Source organism: Bison bison, unplaced genomic scaffold (genome assembly GCF_000754665.1).
Source record: "Bison bison bison isolate TAMUID 2011002044 unplaced genomic scaffold, Bison_UMD1.0 scf7180017864499, whole genome shotgun sequence".
Lineage (NCBI taxonomy): Eukaryota > Metazoa > Chordata > Mammalia > Artiodactyla > Bovidae > Bison > Bison bison.
The window spans coordinates 10,279,316-10,292,573 of record NW_011495058.1 but is presented as its reverse complement, the minus strand read 5'-3'; the positions used below and the strand labels follow the sequence as shown (position 1 = coordinate 10,292,573).

Below are 13,258 nucleotides of genomic sequence, written 5' to 3'. Positions count from 1 at the left end.
GTGTATGTGTGGAATCTATCAATACCATTTCTACAGTAGAGCTGCCAACACTAGATGCTAATGTTGTTGAGGACTTGCATGAACCCAACATCGTTAACTCATGTTCTTCATGCTCATGGAGACAGGGCTCTGTAACTTCATTACCCAGAAGAGGAAGGCACAGAGTTCAAATCGCTTCCTGAGGTCACACAGATGCCAATAGAGACTCAGGCTTCAAACCCAGACCTTCAGGGTCAGGGGGGTGGTCAGAGTCTGTGCGCTTCACCCTCCACCCGATGCCCCTCTGGTGCTGGAGCAATTCTCATGGGGTTAATGTGAGGATCAGTAGGCAGTGCTTGTGAGACATTAGTACAATCTCAACATGCACAGTTCAAGGCATGATGGGTGTCACCCTGTCACCATCAGAACATCCCAAACCAATGAGTCTGAATCTGGTGACTTTGAAAGAGAAGGAGACCAGTACTTTCATTTGGCTAGGAGTCCTCTTGGGGCCAGTGCCCCAAAGGAAGCACCATAACCACCATCTCAGGGAAAGACTTAGAAATGTGTTGTTGATCATTATTACAACCAGCACTGAATTTAATATTTCAGTCGTCATGCTGTTTCTTAGCTTGGTTAAATTTCATGAAATTAAAGTACACACAGACAAAAGTGGCTACTGGTTTCTCTTTTTAATTGTTATGCTTATTATTAAAACAGAAAGTACAGAATTCAAGTAGCTAAGCTGGCAGTCCCAGAATGTGTGGCAGGGAGGGTCAGGGTGATGGTCTGGGGGGAGGCGCTGAGGGAAGAGATGGGGAGCTGCCCGTTGTGTGCAGGTACAAGGATTTGGAGGCTGGAGGAGCTGATGAGGTTGTAGCGACAGGGTGGGGAGAGGCTCCCCTGGACCAGCCCTGGGCATTTTCCCTGAATAATGGCAGAATTCCTTGTTACAGAGGAAAACTGTTTGCCCAGTGGTTTGAAAAACCAGTACACAATAATAGAAAAATGTACCCATTATGTAGATGATGAAGGAGAGTTGACCATTTTAGGGCACCGTCTATCAGAAAATCTTCCCATCGCTGAAGATGCCTGTTCTCCAAAACACACAGAAGGCGATGATGGAGAAGTAGATCATGCTCTTGAGGAGGAGGAGGACGTAGGTATAATAGGCAGAGGTGTTCGCAAACTGCAGCTGCAGGGTATCTAAGAGAAGTCCTTTGATTAGTTAGGCCTCGTCTTTCAAAAGGATAAAAAAAAGTGATGGGGAAACATGTCATAGTTAGAAAAGTCTGATCCATTATATGTTGTCCATCAGTGAGATTCCTCTAAGGGGTACAAACCAGGGAAATCTGTTGGTGTTTAGGGTGGAGGGTGGGGGGTGGCTAGTAAAGAGAACATCGTACAAAATGGAATAAACTGTTTAATCCAAACTCTCTGAAACTTTAGGAGCTCATGCTTCAGTCCCTTGTATTTTCTTTAACATCTTTCATTGAGGCTAAGATGTCATAGAATAATTGTACTTATTCTCTTCTGAAATCTTGCAAGATATATAAGATGCCAAGAAAAAATAACAATGATGATGGGTCTGACTTGCCTCCTCAATAGATCACCAGGTCTCTTCCTATGAAAATTTCCCTTTTCCACACTTCATCTCATAGAGTCAGAACTCCAGAATCACTAGCACTTAGTGTGGAAAGGATCTCAGGAAGCTATATGTTCATAACTCAACTGACCTCAGTCAGGTCAGGCATTAGCTCAGTTCCTGGCCCCCTGATACTGGGAATGAAGGAGGGATGAGCAGAGCCAGAACTTCTAAATTCACCTAGAACCTTCATGTAGAGAGAACGGGCCACCCACTAGTACTGATTTCTGTGCTAGCTAAATAGATACCCTATGGGGAACATTCCACATATGTGACCTTATCTCCCAATTAACTGAGTTGAGTGCAATTGTACCCTATTGGCAGTTAAGGAAATTACTGTCCAGAAGATATAAGTAATTTACCCATATTCATGCAATAACAAAACAACTGGTGTTAAAGTCCATCTGATACGCTGAAGCCCACACACTTGTGCACATACCGCCCCCTGCCCTGCACCCTGCAGCGGATCCATTCTATCTCAAGACCTTGGCTTTGGGATTCTTGCTCTATGCCTGTATCTTAGAGGCAGAATAGAGAACTGAGTAAGTGTGTGAGCCATTGATTCAGATGTGCTGGGCTGAATTTCAAGATCGAGCCTTGTGACTTCATACAAGGGACTTTATTACTTTCAGCTCTTTGCCCTCATCTGTAAAGTGAGGAGAAAATACTGTACCACCTCAGGGGAGTGTTAGGAGGAGCAAACATAATATTTAGGCAAGACATGGAAGAGCACCTTGTATATATAAAGCTCTCGGTGTCAGTTCATGTATTAGCTACTAGCAATCACCAAACACAACAACAACAACAACAAAAAAAACCTACAAGAAACTTGATATCACTTTTCTCCAGTTATTTGAAACACAAGCCACACAAACAAAGGAAATCCACTGTTGAAATAATTCAGAGTCTACCACTGCACCCTCTAATTCAGAGTTATCTCACATCAAAATCAGCATTTACAGTGTTAAGATGACTCCTAGGAAATGATGATAGATTTACTTAAAAAATCACTCAGTCCATTTCTGCAATATCCAGACATTCTGTTTTTTCCACCTTAAACCAAAGAAGTTCAATAGTTAAATTTTTCCAGAGGAAAAAAATGTGGTAGCATGACATAAAGGCAAACATAGACAAAAACTTACCACTTTCTTTTTTCATGCAGGCATGTGTATCGACCTCTACAAAATAAAAGCAAGTATTAGTGAATTGTTTATATCCATTATTTGACAGTGTGTGTCTCTGCGTGTGTCTGTAGATAGACAGACAAGCTGATAGATAGAATCTGCCAAGAAAGGAGAAAATCATTAAAAATAAGAGCCCTACAAATTTAAGAACAGATGGTCTGATTTGACGTAATTCAGTAGACCTAACTCATATGTGGTTTTCTGTATGTGACAATGTTGAAGTTCATGAAGGGGACATTTTTCTTCTCCTTTGTTACAATCAGAAGGTAATATTAATATCTAAGGACATCTTCCCTGTTGGCTCAGACAGTAACGAATCTGCTTGCAATGCAGGAGACCTGGTTTTAAACCCTGGGTTGGGAAGATCCCCTGGAGAAGGAAATGGCAACACATGTCAGTATTCTTGGCAACACCCTCCAGTATCAGTGGACAAAGGAACCTGGTGGGCTACCGTCCATCGGGTCCCAAAGAGTCAGACGTGACTGAAGGACTAACACTTTCACTTTCAAGACCATTTTATTTTCCTTCTGTATTCATAGCTTCTAACACAGTGTCTGACCCAAAGTAAGTGTTCAAGAAATACTGTCAAAAAGACAAATCATCAGAAAAAGTAACTGTTCTACATTCTTAAGTACCCACTGCTTACGTGAAGGGATGCTACCAAAAGGAATGCATCCAATCCTAGAATCCACAACAGAATCTCACATTTGAAGGAGTTTGGCTTAGGTAAATTTCACACCTAGTCGAAAAAAAAAACAGCCAAACCTTTCCAAGTCACACATACTCCAGTACTCCCAACTCACATACATGATTTTCTACAGTCGTGGAATTTATGGATATCAGGATAACAATATAATGCCTGGAAGATTCCCTGGGTAAGAGAATGGCTACCTACTCCATTATTCTTGCCTGGGGAATCCCATGGACAGAGCAGCCTGGTGGGTTACAGTCAGTGTGGTCACAAAGAGTCAGACACGACTGAATGGCTAACTAACTAATAACTAGTGAGTGATTATTACTGTGCCATTTAATGAAATACTTCACATGCATTATCTCCTTTAATTCCCCAATGACCCTGTGATGAGTTATATTAGGGAGGGATTCCATGTCACAAAAGGAGAATAAAGGTTAGAGGGTAAGTGATATCAGTGATGACAGTACAGTCAAATGTTGGTTGTGGGGGATTAAATGAGATAAACCATGTGAAAGGTACTTGTAAAAATATTCCATCGAAATACAGAGAAATTAATCTCTAAAGAGACCACATAATTTCACCATGTTAGTCACTCAGTGATGGACATTAAAAACACCTTCTTTTCCAGAGTTCTTAATTACTCTTAACAAATGAAATATTTATCACAGGAGATCAGCATTTCAGTGCAATTCTTTCCAGGGTGGTGAGAGAGACCAAATCACATTACTTGTTCTTGACAATATAAAACTTGACGTGAGAGTTGTATTTATCTAAAGTGAAAAAAGGCAAATATTCATACAAAGACAAAATTTATTTAAAACATAATAAACTGTTGGATGGAGGGAAGCAGAGACACAGAGGTTGTTCGGGTTTATCCTTTTTATCCTAGGTGTATTTTTGTCCACATGATGTGGTTCTGGTGTGCTGTTTTACACCCTTGAGATGTTTTTTTGGTTCACTCTAAAAAATGCATTTGGGATATAGTGTCCCCATTTTTCAGAAGTTCACTTTTTACCACTTTGCTCTTACAAAAGATCTACATAAGTACCTGTTTTTGCAAAGGAATCTGAAAAGGATTTTCAGTTTTATGAAAAAAGGCTAGAAGTAAAAGTAGCATTTAGTGTTTGTTTTGCAGCCAGTCATGATAGAGGCAGTGGGCACCCCCAGCAGCAAGGACAGCTTTGCCAAGGACCCGCACTCAGCATCTCAGCATTACATTGCCATCGATCTGAACTGTGTCCGTAAGCATCTGTGCTTTACTTTCTTTCTTTTATGCATATAGTTTTATTTATTTATTTTGGCCAGACTGGGTCTTTGTTACTGCGTGGGCTACTCTCTAGTTGCTATGCGCAGGATTCTCTTGTGGAGTGCGGGCTCTAGGGCACATGGGCTCAGTAGTTGTGGCTCCCAGGCTCTAGAGCACAGGCTCAATAGTTGTGGCACTTGGGTTTAGTTACTCCATGACATGTGGGACCTTCCCAGACCAGGGATTGAACTCATGTCTCCTGTATTGGTAGGCAGATTCCTTACCACTGAGCCACCAGGGAAGCCCTGTGCCTTATTTTTTATTTACTTTTTGTGCATTTGTTAGCCAAATGTGTCTTCAGATGATTGCTTCTTCACTTTCTGCCTTTCTGCTTAGGATAGATTTCATAGGAATAGTCTACTTTGGGGTAGAAGCTAAACCTGTATAGCTGCTGCTGCTGATGATGCTGTTAAGTCGCATCAGTCATGTCCGACTCTGTGAGACCCCGTAGACGGCAGCCCACCAGGCTCCTCCGTCCCTGGGATTCTCCAGGCAAGAACACTGGAGTGAGTTGCCATTGCCTTCTCCAGTGCATGAAAGTGAAAAGTGAAAGTGAAGTCACCCAGTCGTGTCCGACTCTTCTTGACCCCATGGACTCCAGCCCATCAGGCTCCTCTGTCCATGGGATTTTCCAGGCAAGAGTACTGGAACCTGTATAGACGTTGGGGTAAATCCCAAGAATGAAAATGCTAGTACACTCATGTTAGATGTTAAAATATACTTAAGAACTGGCTTTAATAAGTCTTTAAAAACTTTCTTTTCCTTACAGTGAATTTATTATAATATTAATAAAGATCACTTATCACCATGCATTGATTGAGCTAAAAACAATAATGTAAAATTTTTTCCTCATAAAATCGTGTGAGTATCCTAAGTTCTCTTTCTCAATCATCGTTGGTCAAAAACTTGGATCAGATTAGTTTTTATGTGCCTTCAAGATCACGTCATTGATGTGTGCTTCCATATTTATTTTTATTTTTTATTAATACAACAAAAAAAACAACAAACAGGAACTTCTAAGAAACACTGTTAGGAATTCAGTATAGAATGACTTTGATAAAATGCCCTTATTAGCTATGTTGCTCTGAGAAGCCCATGGGAAGCATTTATTTCAGAAATTAAGTGCCAAGTAAGATATATTATGAACTGAAACATCTCTCCTTTATGGTCATTACCTGGAACTTATTATTCCTATTTTCCCCTGAATATTGGGAAAATCAAAATCTAATAGGGCACTTAAGCCTAAGGTTATAGTAAACTTGCTTTGTATATTTGCTTCCCCTCTGTTTCTTAGGTGTAGAAACAGAAATCTGGGGTTGTTTCTGTAATCATACTCTAGTTAGTTTTAGAAAAGGATATAAATAAATACAAATAATATATGAATAAATATAACAGTATTATGTTTTGGAAAGCAAGCATTTTCTCGGATGTTACTTCATTTACTCTTCATCAAGGCCCCAGGACAAATCCAAGGCAACTACTCAAATATAATTTGATCACTGGACAAACTAAGGCTCTGAGAAGGTAGACTTACTTCAGAAATTCGGACTGCTACACCAAAATCTCTATGCAGTTTTTTTTTTAATGCTTGGCTCCCACTGCTTAAAAAAGCTTCCTAACCACAGAGAGAAGTACAAAATGATTCCTTCTTATGGGCACTCTGGGGCCTTTGGTCTGTTAGGCAAATACTCAGGACATTAAGTTCCAAGTCCAGGGAGTTACAGGACCACTTACAGGGCCAAGGCACATCCAGCCCTCTGCCTGCATTGAGCAGACACGTCCAGCATCTGCATCAAAGGGACTCCTTTGGGACATTATGCCCAAATCACGAGTAACCCTGAGTGATTAGGGAACGAGTACCTTCTCTTTTGGAGAAGGAAATGGCAACCCACTCCAGTATTCTTGCCTAGAAAATTCCATGGACAGAAGATCCTAGTGGGCTGCTGTCCATAGGGTTGCACAGAGTCGGACACGACTGAAGCGACTTAGCAGCAGCAGCAGCATATTCTCTTTACATACATTGTGGCTCACATGGTAAAGAATCTGCCTTCAATGAAGGATTGATCCCTGGATTGGGAAGATCCCCTAGAGAAGGGAATGACTACCCACTCCAGTATTCTTGCCTGGAGAATTCCATGGACAGAGCAGCCTAGCGGGCTTCAGTCCATGGGATCACCAAGTCAGACATGACTGAGGGATATTCTCTTTACTGTAGTGCATCTTTCTGGGAAAGTAATTCGCCCAAATGTGTTCATTCACACATTGCTCCAGGACTGGCACATGCTAGGGCTGCAATGAAAGTTTGTGAGAGGCATTTTCCAATGAGATACATTCATTATGTAGAATGGGAGTAAGTCTGTACACTTTAGCCTCACTCCATCTTTAATTGGGCTTCCCTGGTGGTTCAGATGGTAAAGAATCTGTCTGCAATGCAGGATACCTGGGTTCAATCCCTGAATCAGGAAGATCCCCTATGGCAACCCACTCCAGTATTCTTGCCTGGAGAATTCCATGGACAGGGGAGCCTGGTGGGCTATAGTCCATGGGGTCGCAAAGAGTTGGACACAACTGAGCAACTAATACACACTTTAATTACAAAATTTTAGCTTAAGGTAGTAGGTAAAACACAAATCTCAAAAACCCAAGACCATAATAAGCCTGCAGCAGTAATTATTCTACTTTTTGTTGAGCTACAATCTGAATTCCTCATAAAAATGCCATTTTGTCATTTAATGGCTCATTATTTCTGGGTTATATCTTGAACAAAGCAAGACTGAAGTAAGAGTGACTTTACTTGATGAGTAGAACTTTTCTGAAAGGTATATATAGTTGTTCTTATTTCTGATCAAGTAAGATCATCAAAAATGGAATATCTTTCAGTGTGTTTATTACATGCTAATTGATAGTTACTTTGACGTGTATTGTTTCATTTAATCTACACAACAACACTAAAATATATCATTGTGACCTTTATATTTTAGATGATCAAACTGATCTGAGAAAGGTTTAGTAAATTTTTTTTCTTTTTATGTTTCAAAGTGAAAGTGAAAGTGAAAGTCACTAAGTCATGTCCGACTCTTTGTGACCCCATGGACTATTCAGTCCATGGAATTCTCCAGGCCACAATACTGGAGTGGGTAGCCATTCCCTTCTCCAAGGGATCTTTCCAACCCAGGGATTGAACCCAGGTCTCCCACATTGAAGGCAGATTCTTTACTAGCTGAGCCAGCCAATACAATTTTGTAGGATATTTAGGCTATCATTAAAGGTAACAACATTAAAGATGATTTATATTTGTTTTCATTAATGCTTGATTGAAAAGGTAGGGTATTTCCTTTGGAAAAAAACAAGTATTCTTGGAGGTTATGTTTCTTTATAATCTCATACCTTTTTTAACTGGAGAAAAAAGAATCTGTTGATCACGTCCTCCTTTGTTATTCTCGTGTTTGACGATACATACATGTTCTTTATCCATTGCCTTTTTAGTCAAGGTTAGCCAGCTGAATTTCATGTATGTGTCATTAGTCTTGATGATATTTCCCTGATAAGATTCCAGAATTGTATTGACATTCTTTTCTTTCCATTGTATCTTAATAGCATCAGGGAAAAAATTCTGAAGAAGGCAAAGATGTGTTCCAGCCCCGTGGAGTTTTACTTCCTCAACTGAAGGAAAAAATATAGTGGGCTTGGGAAATAAGTCTCCATCAAGCCTTCTATCTGTGGGGGGAAATGGAAGAGAATTGAAAAGAATTATTAGAGAAACATACATGTCATGAAGTTTGGAACAATTTGGCTTAGAGTGAAAAGAAGAAAAGCTGCCAGTGAATTAACTCTCATCATGGCTTTTCATCCACAGTAGATGTTTTATTTCAATGGGAAGCAATGTTCAAAAAGGTATATCACTTGCCCAAAGTCACAGTTTTTCAGAAGCAGAGGCTCGCCCACATCTTGGCTTTGGTTCCTTTTCCAAGTGCTAAGTTGGACTGTGACTTAAAAATGCCCTGTATCAATGCTTGTGACATTCATAAACAAATTAATTTTATTAAATCTCTTTTGTTCTATCATAGTGGAGACTATTTTAAAAGGGATGGGAGTAGGTGATGGGGCTAGGGGAGGAGATGAGGTAACTTTGGTGATTTCTCTATAGGTAAGAATCTTTAGTTGCTTCTAAATGACTTCCATTTCCTATATCAGGTTTTGTAAATTACAGTCTTTTTGGCCAATTAATACATTCTCACATTCTGCAAATATGTTGACTCTTATTCTTCATTTAACTTATTCTGGGATATATCATACTTATTCTGATTCCTAAATAAATAAATGTCAGGAGAGGTTATCATTTTAAAACAATATACATTCACTTGTATTCATGGGAATCTATGTCCACATGTACTTAACAATCTAAGTTGAACTTTTAGCTTCAAGTGTGGGTCCTATGCTCAGTTCTGAAGTGAAGTTCTTGCTAACTGATAACTTTATACAACTTCTCAAGGTCACATCAGAACCACTCTAGACTTTTGAGTGGGGCAATATTAAAGTTTCACCTCTAAATTATTTACAGTGCCTTGAATTTAGAAGCAAAACAATGATATTTTCAGTATTTCTATTAAAATAAATTATTTTCAGAAATGTTTTTATATTTATCTTGCCAAGTAATGCAGTTATAGAATTTTGTTTTGCTTTAGAAAATGTTCATCAAGAACACATTTTATTTTGGAATTTCATTCAAAGTTGAAGCATAACTAAGAACACACCATATTTTGACTTTCAGTGTCTTCCCTCAAATTTAAATCTACTTTGGGCTGCTAAACTTTTATGAACTAAAATATATTTTTGTTTACAACTGCTGAATAAAGTGTATATAGAATTAGTGTCACATTAAAAGTTATGGCTCCCTAGTTTTCTTGCAGACATAAAGTCAAGGTATGTAAAAAAAATCACAGTTTCCAAAAGGTGTCACTTGGATGCTGGAATGTTCTTGATTATATGCTTACTGTTATTATAATAAGGCTTAGAACATTTTCCAATTTGGTCTTCAACTGAACATGAATGCTTTGCTGATATTATCTTTTGGCTAACTTGCATTTAGTTGAATAATCCAAGGGGCAATTTCTTAAGAAAAGAAGCACTGGATTTCTCCTTTGAGAAGAAATGGAAAATATTCTTGATAATTTCTGCCTGTGTAACAAAGGTCTTGATTTCTATACTAAATCAGTAAGCAAGCAATCTTAATTTTTTACTCATGCTGTAATACAATTAGCTCACAATGTGCTTAATTTTATACATTTCTGTTTTAGCACAAATAATATTTGATTGATTGTAATAAGACACTACAGAGAAGGCAACGGCAAGCCACTCCAGTACTCTTGCCTAGAAAATCTCATGGACGGAGGAGCTTGGTAGGCTGCAGTCCATGGGGTCGCTACTAGTCGGACAGGACTGAGCGACTTCACTTTCACTTTTCACTTTCACCCATCGGAGAAGGAAATGGCAACCCACTCCAGTGTTCTTGCCTGGAGAATCCCAGGGACGGGGGAGCCTGGTGGGCTGCCATCTATGGGGTTGCACAGAGTCAGACACGACTGAAGAGACTTAGCAGTAGCAGCAATAAGACACTAAATATTTCTCCATCTGTATATGTAATTTGTTGATCTTGATTTATGTGTTATATTTTTTCTTGTCATATTTTTAATCAGATAAATAATTACAATTCATTTATATTTAAATAAGAATTTCAAATTTATGACATTTCTAACAACATCTATTTGACTTTATACCACGACCATTCTCCATAAAAATTTAATTTTTTTTCTGATAACTATAAGCATGAAGCCCAAATTTATGGGCTATAAACTGAGGCAATAAATTTTGGTGTAGATATAATATCAATTTAAAAAATGATTAAGATTTATTTTCTTATATGTGTATAAAGTGTTCATAGTCTATATTTATGAACAAAAATAAAAAATGAACACATTTTAATTTCATTTTTTTTGTTAAGTGAAAACAATACCCCTAAAGAGAAAAAGAATACATCTAAATTCAATCTTTTGTGTGAGTGGATGGTAAGATAATTCTTCATTTAGGCAATTAGAAATACAACTGTATTTGCTGGAGAACATCTGTTCTGTCAGTGCTATAGGCTGCAAATAGCTCCATCCTGGATACAATTCTCTTTGAATAGGTTGTAGTTACATTATCCAGCACCCATGATAAGTAAGTCAATGTACAAAATACTATATTCACACTATCTCATTCAATTCCAATAAAACCCCTGCTGGATACATATTGTTATCTCATTTACGGATTAGAAAACTGAAGCCAGAGTATCATCTCCAAGTTCATATAAGCAGTAAGTAATGGATTCAGAGCTCCAGCTCAGCCAAAGCTTACACTCCTTAAAAACATCCTTTCATCATCAGAAAAGGAAATGTGTCAACTCACAAAACTTACCTGCAATAATAAACTTTGGCCTTGGGCCAAACACCTTCATAATTACATAGATATTAGTACTTCGTACAAGTCCACACGGACACAAAGCTAATTCCTATCACAATACGTACACAGTGCTGTCTGTGCTATCCTTTGCAGATTCGTTTAAAAATCCGTTCTAAGATTTCTACATCTAAACATCATCAAAGCCCTGTTTTCTCTAAACATTCTTAACTATTACTGCAATTTAATTTTTTCTTCTCTTCTCTAGAAACTTGAAAAACTTGCATTCCTCTGATACCTACCTGTGACTACAAGTTTTGTCCCATCGCCGAAGATTTTTACGTAATAACTCCACAGTGATTCAACCCATACCAAAAACTGTAGACTAATTTAGCATCTCTGATTTCTTCAAATCCTGATGTAACTATGACAGTCTGCTATTCAAGTGCATGTTTAGAGTCTGAACAAAAATTTCAATGAAATGTATGGGCAAAAGGCATTATTTCTCAACTGTTTTTGTATTGACATAATTTTTAACTCTAGGTGTAATTCAAATAAGAAATTAAATATTACACTTGAATATTTGACTTTGGTATGTATCCCTATAAGCTTGTATGTTCAAGTTGCAAAAAACTCATATTTAAAAAATACACGTTTTTTATTTCCAAACATTTCTACTGCAAGATGAGAGAGCACCTTATATTCTAGTATTTGAAATTATGCTCATTACATTTAGCCACTTTAGAAGCAGTTAATAGTCATAGAAACTGGGAATTTTTAAGTACTATTTGTTCTAAACTGACCTAAGATGAGATGGTAATTAATACATTTATCTGTACTCCTGATTGCATAAAAAATTCCAAAGAGTAATATTTTGAATTCTAGAGAAGAAATTGACTTTTTAATCACCTACCATGTCCCAACGTCTATGATAGGTAATTTTCATTTTTAATTTCATTTTATCCTCAGAACATCAACTTGAGATGGTTGTTACATAGATGGAATAAATCAGTGGAAATATATCAAACTGTTAACAGCAATGTGTCTATATAAAAATTTAATTTTTTCTTTGTTTCTGTATTTTTCCATTTTTCCCCATTATGAGCATGTATTGTCTTTGTAATTTTTTAAAGCAATAACCAATGAATTAAAATGTATTTGCTAAAGGATCATCATACATAAGTGACAGATTCAGAATCAAAGTCTATGTTTTTCCCTCACTACACGTTACTATAAATCATTTTCCAGGATCCTCATGAGTTATAACTGGTTCACCTTCATTTAACTGGATCGTTATAATTTACATTGAATAGAGTCAGTTGCAAAAAGCAAACCAGAATGTTGCTTTCCAATTTACAAACTCATTTGTTCTTATGATCACAACTAAAAGAAATCAAAATACATATTTTTTCTTCACTTTTCAATGCTTTATCAACTTTGCAAAAATTTTTAAAAACTTTAATTTCCATGGATCTCGTAGGATAAGAACATCCTTAAGAGATGTTCCCCATCATCCAGGCAAAATTTTATCTTTAAGGCAAATGAGGAGGGAACAAATTTACTGGATTGAATTTAAGGGGAAAAAAATCCATCTTAAGACATTCTTGAATATGGTCACAAAGTTAAATATCTTGAAACTTGGTATTAATCATTCTCTGACTAAATAAGTTGAACAATATTAGTCCAAATTTTCCTTTGGTTGTTTTCAGAATTAAATTAAAAATTATCTAAGAGCTTTGAAATTTTCCAAGACTAAATGAATGTAATGTATCCATCACTGAGGAACTCACACTTGGTCTAACGGGCTAACTCTTGTCAGTATCTTCTCTACTAGGTCAGGAAAACAACAGACTCCAAGGACTTGGTTGGAGTCACTGACCTCTCCAGTCATTCCCCGTGCCTAATCCATTACCAAACAGGGAATAAATCCAAGAATTCTGAGCCAGCTGCTGCTGCTGCTGCTGCTGCTAAGTCACTTCAGTCATGTCCGACTCTGTGTGACCCCACAGACGGCA

At 37.8% G+C, this 13,258-nt stretch overlaps 1 protein-coding gene across 1 annotated transcript in view; it reads right to left on the bottom strand.

Annotated features, from left to right (window-relative positions):
• Positions 1-656: 656 nt before the first annotated feature.
• Positions 657-13,258, bottom strand: part of LOC104980407 — a 30,929-nt gene continuing 18,327 nt past the window's right edge. Inside the window, exons 4-6 of the mRNA XM_010829106.1 lie at positions 8,196-8,525; positions 2,767-2,802; positions 657-1,185 (exon numbers count right to left, since the gene is read on the bottom strand). Of these exons, the coding sequence (XP_010827408.1) occupies positions 1,043-1,185; positions 2,767-2,802; positions 8,196-8,525 (509 nt within the window). The 3' untranslated portion in view covers positions 657-1,042. The remainder of the gene's footprint in view (positions 1,186-2,766; positions 2,803-8,195; positions 8,526-13,258) is intronic.